Below are 23,778 nucleotides of genomic sequence, written 5' to 3'. Positions count from 1 at the left end.
GGAAGTCCTTGTATATATATTTTTGAAATTGTGTGTGTTTTGAGTTTGGGGAAAAGATTTAAGATAATTTTATTATATTTTAGGTGGCAGAATATACTATTCTGGAAGGAAAACTTCAAAAAACATTAATTGATTTAGAGAAGCGAGAGCAGCAGCTTGCCATTACAGAATCAGAGGTATTTTTTTGTCTGTCAAATATCTTTTTTCAAAAAACAATTTTATGTATTTATTTTTAGAAAGAGGGGAAGGGAGGGAGGAGACAGGGAAAAAACACATCAATGTGAGAAACATGCGTTGCCTCTTGTAGGCACCCCCATGGGAGCCGAACCCACAACCCAGATATATGCCCTGACCGGGAATACAACCAGTGACCTTTTACTTTGCGTGACAGTGCATAACCAACTAAGCCAAATTGGTCAGGGCCTTGTATCAAATATCTTTATTTCACAGAATCTGTATATATATTAGGCTTATGCCATTCATTTTTTCTTTATATTTATATAAAATGTATTTCATAGAAATTGTCTTTTGAATATGGAAAAAACTCCTCTTCAGCTGGGTAAAGCATGTTTATGTTTCAGAATGTAAGGAACAGGTAGAAAGTATTTGTTGTTTGAAATGGTTAACTATTATTCAGCTAGTTTGGTTGACTTCTGCAATAGTGGGAATATTTGGCTAACTTTCCCATTATGTAAAGGAATGGATAGTTGCACTACCTGGAGAAAAGAGAAAATGTAGCCCAGGCTTAGGGGTCTAGAATCTAATTTTGTTTTCAGTAAGAAGTAACTTACCTCTCTTGCCCTTTGAAGATTGGTTACCAAGAACAGATGAGTAGAAGGCCTAGTCCGCATTTTTGTTAGGTCTTACTAAAATTTACCCTACTTTTAAAAATTATTATAAAAATAATTTCATAGTAATTAGAATTTCTTATATATTAAAGTTATATGCTCCTTTCAAATATGAAAGCATATTAAAGTTATATGCTCCTTTCCTACCCAAATATGTTTCTTAAAGTTTTATCAGCATATTACCCTAAGCTTATCTTTATACACTTTCTGAGATGTCAAAATTGATGTAGATATTTAAACTTAAAATGTATATTTGTTCCTAATACTAAGAGTTTATTTCCTGTGTGATTAGGCAGAGAATAAGTTTTCTAAAAGAAGAAAAGAATCTTTGGTTTATTTGCTTATACATTAATATGGGTTTATTCAAGTCAGAATTTTAAGTGATTAGGGCATTTTCAGTTGAGTTTACACAACTCATAATAGATTTTTGTATATACTTTGTATATTAAAATTAAATGAAAATGTACAATTTCAGACTATTTAGAGATTAAGTCTCCACTGAAAAGTATATGAAAGTAAATGTAAACATTCTGAACATTGGACTATTTATATAGATAATAGAATATTGAATAATATAATGCAGCTCATAATAGGTCAGCCTCTCAAAGATGCACTTGTTTTTAAGCTTCAAAGAGAAAGAAAGGAACTGAAATCAGAACGTGAACGGAATCTGCAAGAACTTCAGAGCTCTATCCGCAGGGCCAAGGAAGATTGTGTTCACCAAGTAGAACTGGAAAGGTTAAAGATCAAGCAGCTGGAAGAGGATAAGCTCCGACTTCAGCAGCAGGTTGGATGAAATACCTGTCTTCTCTTTATACTTAAAGTTTATTTGCATCTAGAAATGATAGGTATGGTTCACTAAAAAGTTACAAAAAACTCACAGTAATTTGGACATTTAATATTTATTGCACTGATATTCAAATATACTTTAAGTTGGATCTTTTTTTCCTAAGTTAAAGCTTAAGAGTTATACTGGAATAATTTTCTTTTTCTTACAATTACTTGCATGAGATTGTGCTACATTTCAGGTAACTCTCAGCTTAAAATCTTTTTCTGGTAAGTCTCCTTGTAGCATACAGGTATATTTCCTGTCACTGGACTGAATTCAGTTAAGAACCAAATTTCATGATAGAATTGTCTGTGCTCCTCTTCATTTCCTCATCTTACACTCACCTCTCAACCCATCGCACTGTGCTTTCAGTCCCCAGTGCTCCGGCCAGCCAGTTGTCAGAGAAGCCACCAAGGACTCAGTCACTTAAGTTTGTTGGGCACCTTTCATTTCTCATCTTACTCAGAGTTATTGACATCAACACTGTTGTCATTGTTTTTATGTATTCTCTTCTCTCCACTTCTCCAACACCACTCTCCTTTTTTGCCTCTGCTTTTCTGGCCACTCTCAGGCTCCTTTGCAGGCTTGTTTTCCTTTAGCCAGTAAATGTTAGACTTCAAGTTCAAGACTTACTTTGTACTCAACAATCTTATTAATGCCCATGGGTACAAAGACAGTCTGTACCTCTGGGTCTTTAACATTTATTATCCCAGACCTTTCCTTTCCACTCTAGACCCAGCTATCTAACTGCCTTTTTGACATCTCTGATTAGATGCATAAAGGCATTTAAAACCCAGCATGATCCTCCCATCCATGCCCAAACTTCCTGTAAGTGCCCGAACTTTCCTGTTCTTTATTCCTGTTCTTCCTGTTATAGCCAGTGATATTTTTGACATTAGGAATCATGACACTTTCCTCTAAAACCTTACAGTGTCATCTTATTGCTCATAGGATAAAGATCAGAATAATTACCTTGCCTTACCTCATCTCCCACTCTCGCGCGTTTGCCCTATACACCAGCTGCACTGGTCTTCCTCAGGTCGTCCAGCATACCGTGCTAGCATCACAAAACCAGAGGGTCTGTGTGTGTGCTGTTTACCCAGGGAAATGGTCCTTGACCCCTGCTCTTCAAATTGTTGTTATGTATTTTCATGGGATATTCTTCTCTTCTTTTAATTTTCACTGATGTAATAAGTTGACCAGTGTCAGATTGTTAGTTCCATAAAACTATTTCAGTTTTGTATCCGTATGCCTAGAGCCCAGACAGCCTTTATTGCATAATTTGGTCTTAATACATATTTGTTAAAAAATAGAAACATTAATCTGTTAAATATTAAGCTTATCTTGAAAAATGTCATTGTGGATTAGAGATGTATGATGAATGCCTCCAAAGTCTTCGGTAAAGTCTGGCATGAAGAGTAGTTCTCATAGCAGTTCAGGGTCAGTTAAGGTCACATTATTTAGCAGTCATAAATACGAATTTGATTGTTATTATGGAGAGCTCATTTAAAATATGAAAGATGAAGTTAAAAGGTAGGCAGTTGTGATGGGATTCACCAAATGCTTCCCTTCTCCCAATTGTCAGGAAGATTCCACCATGTAGACCCAGGGGAGTTGTGGAAAAATCCCAGGTTGGGGTATTCCAAGGTAGACAAACTGCCTTGTCTTGGACTGGTGTAAATAGTTAACATCTTTGTAGCAAGAGCCTTTGTGGGAAGAACTAGTATTTTAGAAAACTTACCCAAGGAACTCCCAAAACATAATCTAAAGACCTGGGAAACAACTGGGGGCTGGGGGGCAGAGAAGTTTCTGAGATACCCATGTTGCTAAGCCCACAACTGAAACATTTTCTTTGTACAACCTTTTTAAGCCCTACTCTGAACCAGGTTACATGTACCATATGTACAATTCTAACTAGGTAGGTAGAAGGGACTGATAGACATACTGTAGGCAAAAACTGATGGAGATAAAGTATCTCTGTTCAAATATATAAAGGCAGTTACCAGAACCTAAAAAAAAAAATCAATGTAGTTTATGGACCACTTAGCAAAGGAAAAAGCCTAGTCTGCCTGACAGCTTACTGCTTTACCACCTGATTGTAACCACAGTAATTGGTTATGATAAAGCCCTGAACAACAGGAAACAAATACTAAGTATTAAGTTTAGTAGGTTTTGTTTAAAACAGGTGAGATAGTTTAGAAAGATTTTTATTCAAATTTTTAAAAAATTTAGATGTTCAGAGAAGGAAGCTTCTGTTATTTGGAATATTTATACATGTAGTATGGTATTACCTAAAGACTCCTGATAAATTCTGATTAGAATTGTTTGTATTTGTTGGCATAAAACAAGAATTTATTATTGATAAGATCTATTTTTACCACAAATTTTCTCAGTATTTCAAATTTAGTTTTCTTATGTTTTAAAAGAGAAATAATTGGTTTACCTAACTAATTATGGATAGTTATACTGGTTTATATTTTTGGGAAGCATCTGTAATGGTGCTTATTTACATTTGATTTTTGTTTTAAATCTCAGATTTGAAAAGAATATCTTTACTGACTATTGAGTTAAGGCAGTCTGTCCCTTCTGAAATTAAGGAAGTACCTCCTGATCTCCATTAGAGCACTATTCTGGGGGAAGAAAAGAGCAAAATTCTGGTCTTGCCTCTGCCACTGTCTAGCTCACTAGCCCTTTGACCCTCAGTTTTCTTACCTATAAATATGAAGGAGTTGGGCCAAATAATCTTTAAATTACCTTAAATTGTAATAATACTGTTTGAAGTACAAAATTTGTATAGTACCCAATTTTAAGAATAAATACTGCATTAAAATTAAACTTGATTTTCATTGATAATAATGTGCTCTATTTATATAATCTTCAACCTTCTTACATGTAACATCTTAAGTATAAAGTATCAGTATTTTTATAAGGTAATTTTTTGATTTGCCATGTACAATTTAACAAAAATGGTTTCTTGATACTGGTTCTATAAGAAATTTTATACTCTTAAAAAATTTTTAGATATTGTCAGTTGATTTACTAAATTTTTAAGATTACTAGACATCTTGATTTTTTTCATATATTTGTTTCTAAAATTTCTACTATGAACATATTTAGAATAAGAAAAAATGGCACTGTTGAATTCTATAATATGAAACTTACATCTGTTGTTTTAAAATGGCTGTAATGCTTTTTTTTTTTTTAATACAGCTTACTGATGCTGAAAATAAGTATAAGATTTTGGAGAAAGAGTTCCATCAGTTTAAGGATCAGCAAAGCAACAAACCAGAAATCCGCCTACAGTCTGAAATAAACCTGCTCACCTTGGAAAAGGTACCCATGTCAATTTATGGCAACTTAACTAGTCCTAATGATCAATTTGTAATGACACTTGGATGTACACTGTAACATTTCACTGAAGTATTCTAATATCAAATAACACCAGAGAATTCAAGGCACATGACATTGTCAGTAGCTTATATTAATTAGAGCCCTTGGTTGCAAGCAACAGAACTGACTAATTAGGAATAAAGGAATTTACAAAATTGTCAGAAAGGCTGAAGAGGCAGTTTCAAAATGTGGGCAGGAACCAGGGTGAGCCAGGAAGGCGTGCTCTGTCACAAAACAGCGTGCGCAGACTGCTGCTGTCGGGGCTGTCACCGGCATGATCCTGGTTCTGGTGTCAGGCCGCCGAAGCCCCAGTTTTGCGGTAGCCATTGTGAATACTCTCTCCACGTACTTCTACTCTTTAGATTCAGTGTCCCAGACAGGAGCATTTATTTAAATCATAGGCCTGTATGTACTTTGCTCTTAGTTTGGAAGAAGGCATATCCACCCTATTTTGTTTTCTGTCATTAGATGCCAGATCCTCCCTCTCACAGATATTGGGATTCCCTTCAAATAGAACATTTAGTTAGGTTCTGGGCATTCAAAAAGGTATAATGTGCAACAGACAACCTAAGTTTGACAGTATGTGTTCTTACATTTTAGTTTGATAATTTTAGGCATTATTAAAAAGATATAGCATATACAGGAAAATAACAGGCAATAAACTGAAAAAACACCTTTAGAAGTTTAAGAATATCATTGCCAGTCATTGCCTGTTGTTTTTCCCTCTCAGCTTTGTATTGAAGGCTTCTGTGCCCTTTTGTTTCTGTAGATTCACCCACTAGGGGGCACTAACAGAAGATTGGTGAATTCCCATTTACCCACTCTAGTCAATGCTAGAGTAATTTTTTTCTTCTCTTAGCTTTTTTTTTGCCCTGGTTTTAGTTGTATCTTTTTATGGTGCCATCTCCCACAAGACATCCCTTCTCCAGCTTCCTTTGGACAATCCTCGCTGTGATTCTAGCTCGCTGGACAAACCCCGTTTCTGAGTTCCTGATAGCAAGAACTACTTCCTTTTGTAATCCCTCCTACCCAGAAGTAGGGACTTCCTGCTCTTGCCAATCACTAGGTTACCTCACTGTACCCTTTTTGGCATTGCTGCTCTGTCTTAATCTGTATAATGAGATTCTTGTATCTGTTCAAAAGACCTAGAGTGATTACTGGCTTCCTGGCAGGATGCTGATTGATATCATTGGTTTTTCATGATATAATTGGTTTTTCACTATCCAACAAAAATTTGAACTACTTACGACATCATGCTAAATACTATCCTGAATGATACAAAAATGTTCAGGATAGGGTCAAGTAAATAACAAGTTATAAAAAGAGACAAGGGCCCTGGCTGGGGTGACTCAGTGGACTGAGCGCTGACCTACAAACCAAAGAGGTGCTGGTTTGATTCCCAGTCGGGGCACATGCCTGGGTTGCAGGCCATGTCCCCACTGTGGGGCACATGAGAGGCAACCACACACTGATGATTCTCTCTCTTTTTCCCTCCCTCCCCCTCTCTAAAAGTAAATAAATAAAATCTTTTTGAAAAAGGGGGGGACAAGGAACTTACTCAAGTATAGTGAGAGGTAAATGATAGTAAGTATCACCTAGCTTTCTCTTAGTAAATGTTCTGAATGGAAAGGGAAAACAAAGTCACTTCCGCGATTTACACATTGGTATAACGAAAAAGTGAAACTGGATATGGAACCCAAGAATAGGTGAAATTTTAAGTAGGTAAATATGTAGGTGAGGTTATCCCAAGGAGAAGTATTCAGGTTAGAAAGTCTATTGCCTATTTGGGAGATAGCTAGACTAGAATATAGAGTTTAATCCGTAAACTCTGATTTCATTTCAAAATGAAAATAAATAAGCTTGTTAAGAGCATGTGGTAAGACTTTAATGCTAAGTTAAAGAATTTGTATTTCACCTGGAAAGAAAAGTCAGAGGTTATAATCAAGTTTATAAGATTGGCTTAATAAATATTAACAGAAATGAATTTTAATGAACTTTTGGGGGAAGTAGAAGTTGTGGAGACTTCTGCTTTTAGACAGCATAAAAAGTGGAGAAGTTCACTAAATATGATTAAAAATGAAAACCTATAGTAGGAAGAGAGAAAAGGGTTAGACATACAGATTTGTTCCCATCATTTTAATAAACTATAATAACAGCCTTAGAAGTAGATAAAATTGTTCAAGGAGTGTTTAGGAAGGACAACTGAAAATAAAACTTAGTGGGGAAGTTCAGCTTCATAGACAAAAAATGCAAGAGTTAGGAAAGGAAGCTAAGAACATCTGGAGAAATTGTAAATGCAGTCTAGTGTGGTGCCCAAAAGAAAAGGAGGAGTTTTAAGAATGAGAAAGTAAAAATATGAATGGAAAGTCAAGAAAGGTTGAGGAAAGGCCATGTGTTTGACAGTTAAGTCACTGCCTTTTAATAAGCCAGATTGCAGAGGGTAAAGAAAATTTGGCATTGAAAAGAAAACAAGAGATTGAGCACAGAAGTTACTCTTTGAAAGAAGAAACATCAAGAGGCAAAAAGCATGAATGTATGGAAAGCTTGGAGACGGAAGGAAGTGTGGTGAAGAAAACCTTCTGAGTTGAGGAGGGTGTTCATTGGTTTCTTCCAGTGTTTCTGAACTTATTACATGTTCCTGTGGCCCATTAATCGCCATGCTATCTTTGGTCCCCCCCCCCACCATGTATCTAATTGACAAGTTTTGTTGATTATGCTTCTTATACCTAGACAGTCTCTTCATTTCTCTGTTTTTGATATTCTTCTCATTTCTGTACCAATGACCTTAAATCCAGCTAGCCATTTGCCACCCTTACTTTGAAAAACCAAATATTAAAGTATTTCTTGGTCTATAAATACGAATACTGTGGTACGTACCAGATATTTGAACCACGCAGACAGTATCTCATCAAGTCTCACAAGCTCTGTTAAGTGAGTGTCAAAGAATAGTTCCGTTCTATCTTGGGAAATTTAGAGACTAATTATCTCAAAGTTAGAGCAGAAGCTTTATCTTACTCATCTTTTATGAATATAATCTAGAACTAGATAATATTTACTATAGAAATTTTAAGTGATTTTTAAAATTCCTTCTTTTAACTACACTTCTGCCAAAAGGGTAAAAATCACTAAGCATTAAAAATATAAAGAGCACCATGAATTTGAAAGAGAGATGGGAAAAAAATGCATAATTGGACAGCCTCTCTATCAGACCTAATGATTTCATTCAGCATGTTTAAGTGCCTAGTAAAGCAAGGCTTCTTAGCTCTTCTGAATATTCTTTGTAAATATTTTTTGGAGCCAGAAGAGGGCAGAATCTTATTTCTTAAGTAGTAACAAAGACCAAAAAAAAAAAAAAGAAACCATGAAAAGGAAGGCATGAGTGAAGAAGTATCTGATTTAATCTAATTTCTGGTTGTGTCTGATTAAGACCATTTTACTTCTGTGATTACCCCTTCTCCTCAGTAGAACACAAATTTTCCCATTTTCACTGAAAAGGTCTAAAAAGAAATTAATGTTAGTTTTATTAAATGTAATTCTTGATTCCCTTTATTATGTAAGAAGTGAATAATACTTTCATTTGCTTTTAGCTAGGAAATGTCTTTTAGATTGCATAAAAATGGGACTTTCAAAAATCAAATATGAGCTCTGGCTGGTGTAGCTCAGTGGATTGAGCACAGGCCTGCAAACCAGAGGATCGCAGTTCGATTCCCAGTCAGGGCACATGCCTGGGTTGCAGGCTGGTTCCCTGCAGGCCAGTTCCCAGCAGGGGATGCATGAAAGGCAACCATACATTGATGTTTCTCTCTCTCTCTCCTTCCCCTCTAAAGATAAATAAATAAATAAATAAAGTTTAAAAAATATATGGAAAGCATAATTAATTAGGACATACGTAGGTTGTTTTTGTATTTAAGAATATTTGATGAGTATCTACTCTGTGCTCTCCCCTTAGGGCAAAGGGGGAAAGTGAGAGAAGAGAGTTTGTAATATAACTGGGGAAAGGGCTCACAGACTCTTAAATGACCGTGTATAATCAATCAGCTACCAGGGAATGTAATAGAAACCCTTTGCACTTCAAATAGGAGAAATCATTTGGTGTTCAGAATATAATAATTTTAAGACAGCTCCAGACTGAAGTAATGTTTGAGCTGAATATGAAGTTTGAAGTAAGCAGAGAAGAAAAAGAAAGTACTGAGGTAATTTAGGCAAAGAGAAAGGGGTGTGTAGGGGACCCCACCTGGTGGTTGGAGTAGAGGGCGTCCTGTTGAGGCATACCAAGAAAGCAGGTTAAACACATAGGATGGAAATTATATCTTGGACTGCCTTGAAACCTAGCAGAAGAGTTTAGGCTCAATACTACAAGCAAGAAGCAGATTATTTAGTAGAGAGCAAATTGATCTAATAGTGATTTGCAAAATTTGTGGATAGGTAGATTTGAGGCTGAGGAGACACTAGAAGAGCCTGAGCTAAGGAAAGGGCATTAGGAATATAAAATACTAAAACTGGAAATACTTCAAGAGAGAAGTCTATATGACATATCAGTGCGAATGCTTCCCAAGACTCAAATAGACTCCCAATAAGGGCTCTTTACTCCAGGTCTTTGGTTGTGTGCATTTTTCTGGGACTTGGGTCCATATATTTCTTTAGAATTATAGAGGCATCTGTGTCCTTAAAAATAAAAAAGTTAGTAGTAGTTGATTTGGTAATAGGAATAAATTAGAGAAATGAGGTTTATGTCTCAGATTTGCTAGCTACAATTTTTTATTTGTTAAATATATGTATTGATTATACATGTGTTTTAAATTAATGTGAATAACTATGCAGATGTGAATTATTTTGATAATCATGCAAAACCAATGTAACATACCTAGACAGCGTTTTCTGATGAAGTCAGTCTATTGACTGTATGCAGTCCCTCTAGGTTCATCCCTGTGCCAGCTGTTATCCTTGGGCTCATCAGGATACTAGACTTCTCCGAGACGACTTTCTTATCTCACACCAGTTTTTAAAAAGATTTTTCTTATTCCTCTGACGTATGTCCTATTGTTAAATTTCCAAGTAGTATGTCCAAATCTTTGGGCATAAGTGGAAATCATCTTCAATAATCTCAGAGTATTCAATTTAAGACGTGTTAATCTAGTTATAAAATGTCAACATATTTAAATCCAAGCAGTGGAAATTTGTAAAGCAGAAGAGACCTTGACTCAGCAAAGTCGTATATTACTTCAGAGAATGTTCTGGTCTTTTCTGAAAGCAGTTTGGCAATCTGCTTTTCTCACATGAGTTTTCTGAAGTTCAAATTTTTGTGTAGCGTCTTCAGTTTTATTTTCCTGCAAAACAGTAGGAATTGTGTGTATGGGAAAAAGTTCATTTCATATTAAAAAATTGGACCAGTTTAGAGTAACAGTATTTTACTGTAATTCAGGCACATTATTACATTATCACTTAAATAGTAAAACTGTCTGTCGGCTACATGAATTTGTTTGGTACTTGGGTTGAAACATTGAGAAGAGTACATTCCAAAACAGAGCCAAGTTGGCTTCAGTTCATGCACAACAGATTGCCTGCTGCAAGTATAAATAGCCTTATTTTTTTAATTGAATCACTTTCATGTTTTTCTTTATATATTTGAGGAAAAATAGAAAATAAAAGTTAGCTGATTGTTATTAGGAGCATTACTTGTCTTTCACTTGGGTTTATTTTAACATTCTTAAAATACTTTTGACTTTGTACTCTTTCTTAGTAAACTGCTTTCTGATTAAACATTTCACTGTTTTCGGCATTCTATTTATGATTTTTAGCCAAAATGTAGTTATAAAAGAATCTGCTAGCTTTCCTTGTTGTAAGACAAAATTCCACATAATGAAAGGCCTCCAAAAGGAATAATTTGGTTCTAAGATTTAGAATGCCAACTAAATTGGAATGCTAACATTTAGAACTGCTTTTTGTTTAAAAAATGCGTTTTTCACCCATGATCTTTATGTGATATACATGTTTTAAATACATTTACAGTAACTGTCTGAAGGTTAAGGCTAATTTAGTTTCTTTTAGTATAGGCTGTTAGGCAGTAAAAATATGACTATATTTTAAACAAGAAAATGTTCATGTGCCATAATATTTATAGTAAATTATATAACAGTTTTAGATGATGTCGTATGTTACACTATATAAACTCTTTTCTTAAGCCAGACTCTTTGTATATATTATCTTTCAGTGATTGTACTCAGTGGGATAGTGTTTCACTTGATATGATTTTAATCACTGTTAGGTGGAACTTGAAAGAAAGTTGGAATCTGCAACTAAGTCTAAACTACATTACAAGCAACAATGGGGACGAGCTTTGAAAGAACTCGCCAGACTTAAACAGGTATGTAGTTTAAACAGGTATCCAGCTGATGGTGGATTATTCTTTTCATGTCTTTTTCCCTTGATTCTCTATAAGTTTGCATATTTGGCGATACCTGTTATGTTCAGAAGTCTGCATTTGAATCTCCATTGCAGTTTTTGAGATTTGGGCTATTTTGTTGTTGTTGTTGTTGTTATATATGTAAGATCCTCCTTTTGTAAATTAAAAACTGAAACTTCAAACACTTAGGTCCTTTTCTTTAATTGCCAACTGTTCTCATTCCCAGAAGAAGTTGGGTAACTTCTTTACTGTACTTAATAAAACTACCATTTTTTTCTTTAGTCTTAATTTCTTTCTATCGGGAATACCTTTGAGGGGAGAAACTTAAGGATAAATTTAAAAATTTAACATGTCTTCAAACTTAAGAACATAAGAACATATTTTAGATGTTATTCCTAAGAAGACACAGTAACTTACTCAATTAAGGAAGGAATCACAGGGAATTTTTGCATAATTCTCTAAGAGTTTAAAAATGATAGTTTACTGAATTCTATATTTTTTCTCTTCTTCTACTAGGTAATACATGGATCAGTAATGGTTAGCTTATTCTAAATTTTGGTTTTAATGTGTCAGTTTTATTCTAAATGAAATTTGGTATACAGAGTCTTTTCAGATTTGAATTTTCCTTAATGTATCTCCATAACCATCAAATGCTATTAAGCATCCTTATGGTATTGCACTAAATGCTTACCACCTTCATAAAGGAGTATGAACTAGGCTGCATGAGAATAAATAAGGCAAATTATGCTAACATAGCTTGTAGACGAGTGGAGATTACAAGTATAAAATAATATAGTAGTCCTGTGCTAATCTAGGGGATGCATTCCAAGATCCCTGATGGATGCCTGAAACCACAGATAGTACTGAACCCTGTCCATGCTCCTTCTTCCCTGTATGTGCATATGTATGATGAAGTTTAGTTTATAAACTAGGCACAGTAGGAGATGAATAGCAATAACTAAAAATAGAACAGTTGTAACAATATACTATAATCAGTTATTTGTTTCTATCTCAAATATCTTATTGTATTCACTGTGTGATGATGTGAGATGATGCAGTAAAACTGATGTGTGCTGGGGTGAAGTGAGGTGAATGACATAGCCAGTGTGATGCAGCATTAGGATTGCTGAAACACGGGACTGCAGTACCACAGTAGCTGACCCGATACCTGAGAGGGCTACTAAGTGACTGCTGAGTGGGTAGTGTGGACAGCGTGGCTGTGCTCAATCAAGGGGTGATTGACCTGGGTGGGGTGGAGTAGGGCTGCAAGATTATTTCATCACACTAAGAATGGTGTGCAGTTATTTAGAGCTTAGGAATTGTTTCTCTCTGGAATTTTCCATTTAATACTTTTGGATCTTGACATGTATAACTGAAACCACTGAAAACCGCAGAGAGGGGGGACCATTGTATTAACAATAGCACAAATTTTATATATGTTCACAGAACTGAAGACAGATGAGTGAATAATCATATTTTGTACTGAGGGTCTCCTATATTCAAGGTATTGCCCTAGGTTTATTAATTACAAGTAAAACAAATCTTTCCCCTGGGGAGCCTACAACTTAGTACTAGGGAAGAAAGCTATAAATACAACATTTACTACCTAATTGTAGTAGCCCTGAAAAGAGCCATACAGAGTACATTTATGTAATAGGATTTAGGAAAGGTGTCATAGAAAAGACAATATTTGAGATGGACCTCTTTACTTCTGCAGCTTGGATAATTTAACTTCTCTATTATTCTCATTTTTATGTTGAAATTTTTCCTCACAGATTGTTCTGAAAATTAAGTGAATTTAGAAGCATTTAATAGTGTCTGTATGTAGTACATGCTCAATAAGTGATAACTGTCAAAAAAAGGAGATGAGCCATAAAGCTCATCATTATGTGTAGTGTTCTTGGTTTCAGTCAGTGGGCACCTAATTTAGATGGTAGCTTTGGATATTGATGAACGGAACAAATATTGGAAGTACTTATGACTCACTGTTCAAAGAACTGATAGGCATCAACAATTTTAAGTCTAGAGAACAAGAGGATATTGTTTTATAGTAACAGCAGTAGGGGAGTAGAGTAGAATATAGTTTGAATAATAATAATACTTTGTATTGGGATGGTCGTTTTAATAGATGTTCTGTAAAAACTGTACAGAAGGGAAAAAACACATACAAGGGCTAAATGTACACATCTGTAAGTGTCAGTAGGTATGCTTCCTAAAGTTTGTGCGTAAGGAGATGAGAGTGCATTGAGTCTAAAGAAACCTCTGTGGTTAATTGCATTTGTTCATTTTTTCCCATTCATTCAGCAAGTACTTACTGAGAGCCTACTCAAATAAGAATGAATAAGGAAAAATGAACAAATGCATCTTGGACCATGGTAGATGCTCTTGATAACAGCAGTTGTCTCCCCTGGGGAACCTCAAGTTCATCTGATAACAATTATATCTCAGGGCAGCGAGAATGCAAATGAAGATGAATATTAGGAAAACAAGAAGACAATGGTTTATCATTGTATTTTGTCACTCAAAGCTAATGGAGAAATGTTTCAAATATCATTATTATATTTGAAATCATTTAAAGTTTCCAAACAGTACAAGGGGGCGAAATGGAAAATAGTGCTTTTTGTTGAAAACGTAGCGGCGCGAAGGTGAAGAGGCTAATGCAATGATCATTAATTATAAGGCAGGGGCGTCAAGTTCATTTTCACCAGGGACTACATCAGCCTCGAGGTTGCCTTCAAAGGGTGAGTGCAGTTTTAGGACTATGTAAGTGTAACTAAGGGGCAAGGAACTCAGTTCTGTCGCCAGGTAGAAACTAGGTAGAGGGCCAGATTCAGCCCGTGGGCCTTGTGTCTGCCACCTGTGTTACAAGGCATTACCAAAATTAGTAATGAAAAGATGGAAGTGTGTTAGTTGCCGATTAGGGCATTTCTTTTGGAGAAATGAGTAATAATTATTGAAAGAGATAATTTCGTCATAGTGTCATGTTTTTTATTAAGAAATATCCACACAAAAGTTTTTTACTTCAAGTAAACTGTTATGTTCATATGTGTAGATTGACAGATGACATTGTTTTCTCTGAGGTAGTCCTAAAAATACAAGTAAATAAATAATGTTCTGAATGGACTCTTCCAAGTTAGTGACACTTTGTCAGTGTTACCTTGAGATACTGAAGTAGTCTCCTCCAAAAGGAGACCCACCCAATTACTTCTTACAAATGTGTCATCTTTATCTTTACACTTGATCCATGATTTTCGGTTTACTCTCTCTTTCTATGTATTTTCTACTCTCTTGCCTAAAAAACATTGACAAAGTAATTTTAGCTCTTTTTTTGTAATAATAAGGTCACAAAAGTTCAGAGGCCTCCATTCTTTTGAGTTATAAGAGTATTAAGAAGAAAACAATGTTAAATTATTGATTCAACTGTAAACTACTACATCATGAAAGAAAACCTTTTCTTTTTATGAATGCAATGATCTTAATTACAGACCAGTTCCATTCCTTATCCCACAAATGTTCTGCTTGAGAAACAACACTGTAAACAGATTTCAAGTCCAGTAGGAACCATCCATAGGCCCCATTTGAGGCACAACACTTTCAGAAGAAATGTAACAGATGTCGGGATTACCAAAGTGAGTCATGCTCTGCCACTAACTGTCCTGAAAAGATTCAAATTAATAACTTTATCAAATAGGCACAATTCATATGTGTGAAAGTTACTTCAGTTTTTTTACAAAAATGTTTTATTAAAAACATTGTGTTTGAATATAAAGTTGGAATTCTCTGCTTTTGTTCAGAGAACTGTTTGTGCAACATTTTGTTTAAATTGGATTAGTACCATGTTAATTTTACATTGCCTCTGGTGAATAGCCACGGGACTATAATCTCTGCCAGTAATTTGTCACAGCAGAATCCTCCGGAGGGCCATACAAAACATTTGTGCAATACAGATTAGACAGCAGAAGTCATATCTTAGATTGTTAATAAATGTTAATGACAAAACCCAGCTGGTAAAGCTTGGAAATAAGATCTAATGCTTCATGCCTATTGCCAAAAGAATGTTTAAACAGAGATTTCCATTACTCAAAGGTGAACTAGTACAGTCAATCTGTGAATTAAAAAATCACGACCTTCTAATTATTTAAAAACAACCTTTCAGATTCACAACCATAAAAGTCTATGTTTCCAAGTTGTAAACTTTGGTGGGGGTGGGGGGCTTTTTGGTAACTGGGTAGGCAATAGCTATAAAATATTAATAAATATCACATAAAATGGGCCCTAACTTAGAAAACAAGGAAGTAATACCCAAACATTCTGGATTTGGTATCTTTGGTGTATATACTCTGTAACACTGACTTTACGAAGTTCTAGTTATGATACATTAAAGGGGTAATTTAGTTTCCTTCCCTCCCCTACATCTCCATGAAAATATACTATAGAAATATTTTTAAACCAAAACAAATACTTGAATTAAATTGTTCTACGAATATTCAAGTTAAGGTGATCATTTTAATCCTTGTGTTGAGGACTAAGAACTAAGATTCGGGTAGGATGTGGGTCCCTTACCGTATTTGTGCACAGTAGATCTGTTTAAAACTAAGCTGATATGTTTAGTTAAAACAACACAGACTTCATTGGCTGACATCAGCACTATCTTGTCCAGCCTCCTGCTTATCCGCTCAGAGTAATTAATTTGATTAATTTATAAGTAATTTAGCCAGGGATAGGATGTAAATCTTTGTTTAAGAAAACAGTTGGAGGTCCAAGTCTTGGTTAAAAACTGTGTCTTGAAAGCATCCAGGCCCTCCTACTGACTTGTCAGCTCTGGGTTATTTTCAGAAAACTTTACTTGAGTTCCTTAGTTTAGTTGTAAGCTTTTTTCCCACAGACATACATGATATGTGTGAGTGGGAGAGTATGTAGTGGCCACTTTTTCGCCGCTGTTTAGTCTAGTGTATGTATGTTTACATCTCCTCTCTGGATTTATAGGCAGCCAAGGCAAAATAAAGATTATACTCTCTTGATTGAGGAGTCTTTAACCCAGAGCACCTGGCAACAGAAAGGATTTCTGTCACTAACCTCTAGTTTTTTGTGTGTACATGTGTGATGATTATTAATGCTGGATTCTTCATTAAAAATTCAAGGCTTTCTTTATATGTTTTAGAACTAAAATGTTTCAAGTTTTAAAATGTTAAAATGTTTATAAAGTAACCTAAAATAAAATAATCAACTTTTTATTTTTTCTGCTTGTAAATTTACTTGCTCAGTGGTTTAAAAAAAAAAGGCAACCCTTACAGCATTATAACATAGAAAAAAAAATCACCAGTAACCTGATCTCCTCCTCAGGCAGATATAACAATTTGGTGTACTTTTCCTTTTTTAAAAAAATTTATTTTTTTAATGAAACATACCGTCCACTCCAAAGAAGAGAAAGGATTCATATACACCACAACCCCCACCTCCTCGGTTACGAAACAGCGGTGTCAGTGCTGGGGAGGCCTGTGTGCCTTCTCCACCGGGTCCTCTCCAGAGGGGATTACTTCCCTGAATTTGGTCTTTATTATTCCTCTGCTTTTCTTTATCATTTTATAAGACATATTTAAAATATTGATAAACCACACAGTTTCCTTTTGTCTGTTCTTAAATTTTATATACATGGGATCATTCTCTTTGAATTATTCTTCTGTGACCACCTTGTATGACTCAGAATTACTTGAGATTTAGCTATTTTGATGCTACCTCTAGTTAATTTTTATTACTTCATAAAACTTAAACATATGAATATACCCCTATTTATCCAGTCTTCTCTGAGTAAATTTTTTATTCAAGTTTTTTTTTAAATTTATGGATTTTCCAGAGAGAAACATTGGTTTGTTGCTCCACTTATTTACACATTCATTGGTTGATTGTTTCATGTGCCCTGACTGGGGATGGAACCCACAACCTTGACTTATTGGGATGATGGTCTAACCAAATGAGCTACCCGGCCAGGGCCCCCAGTTTTCTTTAATAAGACAACACAAAATTTTCCTGCATGTAAGAGAAGTATAAGAGTTTCTCTAGTGTTTATATCTAAAAGTGGAATTTTTCTTAGCAGGGATTGCTCATTTCTTTTCATCACTAAATATTGTCAGATTACTTTCTAAAGTAGCTGTGCAAACCTGCAGCTCCTGGTGCAGTTCCCATTGTGTGTTGTGTAGCAGTTATTCTTCACCCTGTGTGCAATGGCAGTTGAGATGTATTCACTTTTTCCAGTTTGGTGGGTGTAATAGTATCATGTTGTAGCTTAAATGTTTGTTTCCCAGATCGACTTTGAGCATCATCTCATATGTTTCTTAGCCACTTACATGTCCTTATTGTAGACCGCTTTTTTATGTCTTTTGCTCAAAAGAAGTAAATCAATAGGTAATCAGGATTTTGGAGTTATCAGATACAGAATTTGAAATAACTACTAACACTATATTCTAGAAAGTAGGTGATGACAGAAATGTAATGATGAGTAGAATCTTTCGAGTCGTATAGCAATGCTGGAACTGAAAAGTATTGTGAGTGAAATGTAAGAATTCAGTGGAAGACTTAAGAGCAGATCAAGTATAGCAGAAGCAAGGATGTGTGAAGTCAGTAAAAAGTATCCAAACTGAAGCAAGATAAGGGGGGAAAAGATGTAAAATAACAGCAAATACCATAAACAACATATGGAATAGAGTATATGAGACTGACCACCTTTTGTGTAACTGCAGACCCCTGTCTTAGTCCATTTGGGCTGCTATAACAAAATACCACAGACTCCGTGGCTCATAAACAACAGAAATCTGTTTCTCACTGTTCTGGAGGCTTAAAGTCTAAGATCAGGGTGCGCACACCTTGTCAGGTTCTGTGTCTGGTGAGGGTCTGCTTTCCAGTTCATAAATGGCCATCTTTTTACTGTGTCTTCACAGGGTGGAGGGGGCTAGGGAGCTTTGTAAGACCTCATTTATAAGGGTATTAACCTAATTCATAAAGGCTTGCCTTCCTGACCTAATCACTTTCCAAAGGCCCCATCCCCTGACACCGTCACATTGGGGATTAGGTTTCAACATACGAATTTTCAGAAGATGCAAACATTCAGCCTATAGCAGCCTCCTGGAGAAAATAGAAAATACAGGGAGGAAGCAATATCTGAAGAAATATTGGATGAGAATTCTATAGAAGTGAAAAAGATATCAAGTCATAGATTCAAGAATATCTACTAACTCTCAGCAGGATAAATACAAAGTAAATCACATCTAGATGCATCATAGAAAAGTTGTCAAAAAACAGAGAAAATCTTAAAAAGCTCTAGGGGTGGAGGGAGACATTACTTTTATAGGAGCAGCAATAAGACTACAGATGGCTTTTCAACAAAAGTGAAGTAATACATAAGACAGTGGAATAATATCCTTAAAGTACTGGACGAAAATAACTACCAGCTTGAAGTTCTGTACCCAGCGAGAACGTCCTTAAATGAAATTGACATAAAACTTTCAGACAAATGAAATTAGAAAATATTTTGAACTTAAAAAAATAATGTAAATACAACATATCAAGACATGAGACTTAATGAAAGCTGTTCTTAGGAGGAAATTTATAACCTCAAGTGCCCTTAGAAAATAAGAAAAGCATAAATTCTATTCTCTTACCACTTTCAAATAGTCAGTAAAAGAATAAGACATTAAGGAAATTAGAAGCAAAAGAAATAACCCAGATGAGTAAAACTTAATGAAATAGGAGGAAAATATACAACAAAATAAAGCAAAAAGTTGTTTTTGAAAGGAACCTCCTCCTTGGCAATGAGTATTCAAAGACAAAAAGAAAAAAAGCACTGGGTCCTCATACCAGGAATAAAAAAGTGGGGCTGCACACTCCGCAGACATTTACAGAGAGAAGAGGGTGGTATGAAAATTTGTATGCGGTTTTGAGAAATAGAACTTACAAAACTGACTCAAGAAGAGACAAAATATAAGTAGTTATATAGTTATTAGAGAAATTGCATCCATAGTGAACAACCTTCACACAAAGAAGTCTTCAGAACCAGAAGAGTTCACACTTGAATTTTAGTAAACATTTTAGAAATAACACTAAATTTATACAATTGTTTTTGAAAACTAGGAAGAGGGAACACCTCTCACTTTTTTTAAATGAGACCAGCATAGTCTTGATCTTAAAATCTGATAAAGATATTATAAGAACAAAATAAATTGTCCAGTCTCATGAACATAAGATATAAAACATAAGTATCAACAGTCCAGTTTATTTATTAAACAAAGGCAAAGTTGGGTATTTACCACCATAAAAGGATAAAGGGGCAAAGATTAAGTGATCATATAAAAATGCAGAAAAAGAATCGATCCATAATCATTCTTAGTGAACTCAGAATGGAAGGGAAATTTCTTAATCTAATAAGGGATATTTACATAAGAACAATCTTTCTTAAGAAAAGTTTGTTTCCTGAGATCGGGCATAAGAGAAAGATGCCCTCTATCACAGTTTATCAACATTGTACTAAAGGTTCTAGCGTAATAGGCCAAAAGAAAGAAAGGGTGGATCAGTCGCAAATGAAAAAGTAAAACTGCTGCTATTTTCAGATGACAGACACTATTATATTCTTAGAAAACCAAAAAGGGTCTGCAGGTAACCTACCAGAATTAATGACTTAGTAAGTTTGTGGCAAACAAAGTCAGTATATAAAGCTCAATTTCAGTTCTCTATACTAGGTACAATTAGAGAAGGAAAATTTTTAAACTGGCATGTAAAACAGCACCTAAAAACACCAAATACCTAGGAGCACATTCAAAGGAAGATATTACTCTTAGTATATAGCGAAGGATAAAAATTTTAAAGTTAAAGAAAACCTAAATAATGGGAAAAGTAAACCATGTTCACTGATTAAAGAATCGATGGTTTTGGCCAGATTGATCTGTAGATTCAGCATAATCAAATCCCAGCAGGACTTTTTTTTTCCAGCTTTAGAAACAGATTTATATGAAAACACAGGGGTTAAGAATAACTAAGGAAATTTTGAAGAACAGCCAAAGGTTGAAGACTTTTTCAGATATCAAGAGTTATTATCACAAGACTTGAATAGGAACTAAGAAAGTGTACTTTTAATGCAAGGATACAGACAATCAGGTTAGAAGGTCCAGAAACAAACCTACACATACAATGGGCAGAGGTGACAGGACTGGTGATAACTGCTAAGCAGTGTGTGTTTTGGGGAGGGGGGGTGTTTCACAGCAAGTATTGCTAGGTCAGTTAGTGCTCTTATGTGGGAGGAGTTCAATTGCGTATGAATTACTCATCTAAATGAATAGTCAAGAGGGCAACAAAGTATTTTTAAGACTGAGGCAAAAACTTCCTTAAATTGGACATAGGAGCACTAGCCAAAAAAAGATAAGAAAGCCAGACAGATGAATTTGGGCTATATTAAAAATAAGTCAAAAATACCATTACGGCAGTAAAAAGGCAAGATAAAATAGTGGGAAATATCTGGAATTTAAGCAAGTGACAAAGGACTTACCCAGGATACAGGTGGGGCAAAAGTAGGTTTACAGTTTATATAAAAAATATAATAAGTAATATGAAAAATAAACTTTCCCATACAACTGTAAACTTCCTTTTGCCCCTCCCTGTGTATAAAGAATGACAAACATCAATAAAGATGGATAGCCAAGTAGAGCAAAGTGCCAAGTAGTTGCATAGGAACTTTGTAAAAGGAGATAAACAAATGCCATTAAAAATATTAAAACATGTTCGACCTCATTAGTCTTTGAAAAATAAAGTCACAATGAGATACTACTACATAATCTGTAAGAACAGCCTAAATGAAAAGAAATTGACATTACCCAGTATTGGCGGGAACATTGAACACAGACAGCAGTGCTCACATGGAAGTCGAAATTTGTACTGCTACTTGGAAAAACTGATGATATTTACTACTACGGAAATTCTCATACCCTAATGACCCAGCAGTTTGAATCATAGGTACATAGCCAAGAGAAATGCATACAAATATGTACCAAAGGATGTGTACAATATGTTCATATTAGCTTTACAATACAAAACTGGAAACTAACCCAAATGTCTCTCAGTGGCGGAATGAATAAATCGTGTATTTTTCCAGTGGAATGCCAAATAGGAACCTGAATCATCAATTATACATAATAATGAATTTGAAAATAATGTTAAGTGAAAGAAGCCAGCTATAAAGTAATATATACGGTCCAACTGCATTTATATAAAGTTCAAAGCAGTCAAAACTTAATCATGATGTTAGAAAACAGGGTAGTAGTTATGTTTGGGGAAGGATGGAAACACAGGGACATCTCGGGTTCTGAGCAGTGTTTGTTTCCTGATCTGGATGGTGGTTGAGTGGTTCATTTTGCGAAGTTTTATCAAAAGGTATACACACTTGTGATTTGGATTTTGCAATTACTCAATAAATGTTTGTTTTAAAGATGCCACATACCTATTGACCTAGCTCTTTTATTTTGAGGTTCTGTCCTAAAGAAAGAGAAGCACCTATCTCTAAAACAATATAGAAACATTTGTGTGTGAGGTTAGACAATAGGGTGTTTAATTGCAGCATTGCTCATAGTAACAAAAGTCTCTGTTACTGAGAGAGTGGTTAAACAAGGCATGGGATGTGCATTCTGTGGGATGTTACACATGTATTTTAAAGACTTCTCGTCATGTGCCCAGGTTTTTGTATGAGCCTGGAGTAAAGAGTGGAAAGGTGTATCGCTACCCGAGATGGGAGTAGAATTAGTGACAGTGTAGGGACAATGACTGAATTTTTCTGGGTACATTTTTGTGTAATTAACCATTTCTTAGGTGCTGCTCTTGCCATTGATCATTGGGCCAATTTATTGTGCTGTCATCAGACTCTCTTCCCTTCAACTTCTGCTGTCTTAGGCCATTAAGCTAACTTCAGTCACAGATTGGGCCATGAAAGATTATGGTTTATAACAAGAGGAGAAATAATGGAAAGGGTTTTAAAAGAGAACCTGATCATTTCTAAGTAATATGCAGCTCATAGAATTGGCAGTGCGTGGCTGTATGACGGGTACTGTCAAACAGGATTATAATCACGAAAATTACATGAAATACATTTATTTCTTCTAACATTAAGGATCTGGCTTGTTTATTTCTTTCAAGCGAGAGCAAGAAAGTCAAATGGCTCGCCTTAAAAAACAGCAAGAAGAATTGGAACAGATGAGACTACGTTACCTGGCTTCTGAGGAGAAAGATACAGTAAAAACTGAGCGACAAGAATTGTTGGATATAAGAAATGAATTGAACAGGTATAGTAACTAGAACATTACATTTCTTTTTCATAAAAAAAACAGAAGTTCTAATAGGACAGCCTCTTACAATTTTTTTTTAATCTTCACCTGAGGATATGCCCTTTGACTCTAGAAAGAGAGGAAGGGAGATTGAGAAACATCAGTTGGCTGCCTCCCATATGTGCCCTGACCAGGGATTGAACCTGCAGCCTTTTTGGTGCATGGACAACACTCCAGCTGAGCCTACAGCCAGGGTTAGAACAACCTTTAAATTGGTTATTGGTCCAGGGAAAGTATGTCGGGTCTGTCAAGAATAAAGCAGATCGTGTACTATAAAAAATAGCTGATTTGTAGTCATGCCAAAGAACATTATTACACTCAAAATTTTTATCATGAATGTAGCTGTCATAAATCTATTTAGCTTTTTCATGTTTATTCATAGCACTAGTATCTTAAAATTTATATTTGTGTAACTACAGGATTATTGCTACTGTTTCAAGATAATTGAATTTTTTATTACAAAAAAATACGAGAAATTTCTAATTTAGTTACAATAATAATGTAAATAATAGCTTTTATTTATTGAACTCTTACTGTGTGCCCAGAGCTATTTTAAACGCCTCATGTACTTGTTTTCTTTTCTTTTATCTTCAAAGCAACTTTTTGAGGAAGCTGTTATCCCCATTCTAGAGATTAGGAAACCAAGAACTAAAGAAATTTTAAGTACCCTTTCCAAGGTCACAGAGCTAGTTCTGATTCTAGAAGTTGTCTTTTTAACTCCTCTGCTACACAGGGCTTCTCTGTAGTGTCATGTTCATCTTAGTTACAATTTCAACAGCATTTCATGTTAGAAAAGTTACCTTTAGGAATTAACATAAGAACAAATTATAGTCTTTTTGGAGTTCAGTTTTAGGGAAAACATTTTAACTTAGTTTATCAAGAAATAGTATTTGTTTTAGTAAAGTATACTGCCTTAGCTTGGGGTGCCATAAAGTGCTGACCCGTGGGTGG

At 35.2% G+C, this 23,778-nt stretch overlaps 1 protein-coding gene across 3 annotated transcripts in view; it reads left to right on the top strand.

Moving 5' to 3' along the window:
• Positions 1-23,778, top strand: part of CEP120 (centrosomal protein 120) — a 75,367-nt gene that overhangs the window by 43,615 nt on the left and 7,974 nt on the right. For all 3 annotated transcript variants that reach the window (XM_053665299.1, XM_053665300.1, XM_053665298.1), the window contains 5 exons: positions 84-176; positions 1,474-1,635; positions 4,888-5,010; positions 11,333-11,431; positions 22,640-22,785. In XM_053665299.1, the coding sequence (XP_053521274.1) occupies positions 84-176; positions 1,474-1,635; positions 4,888-5,010; positions 11,333-11,431; positions 22,640-22,785 (623 nt within the window). The remainder of the gene's footprint in view (positions 1-83; positions 177-1,473; positions 1,636-4,887; positions 5,011-11,332; positions 11,432-22,639; positions 22,786-23,778) is intronic.

Source organism: Artibeus jamaicensis, unplaced genomic scaffold (genome assembly GCF_021234435.1).
Source record: "Artibeus jamaicensis isolate MK-2021 breed Jamaican fruit bat unplaced genomic scaffold, CSHL_Jam_final contig_402, whole genome shotgun sequence".
NCBI lineage: Eukaryota > Metazoa > Chordata > Mammalia > Chiroptera > Phyllostomidae > Artibeus > Artibeus jamaicensis.
Note: the sequence above shows the minus strand (reverse complement) of the source record. Positions and strands in the feature narration are given on the sequence as shown.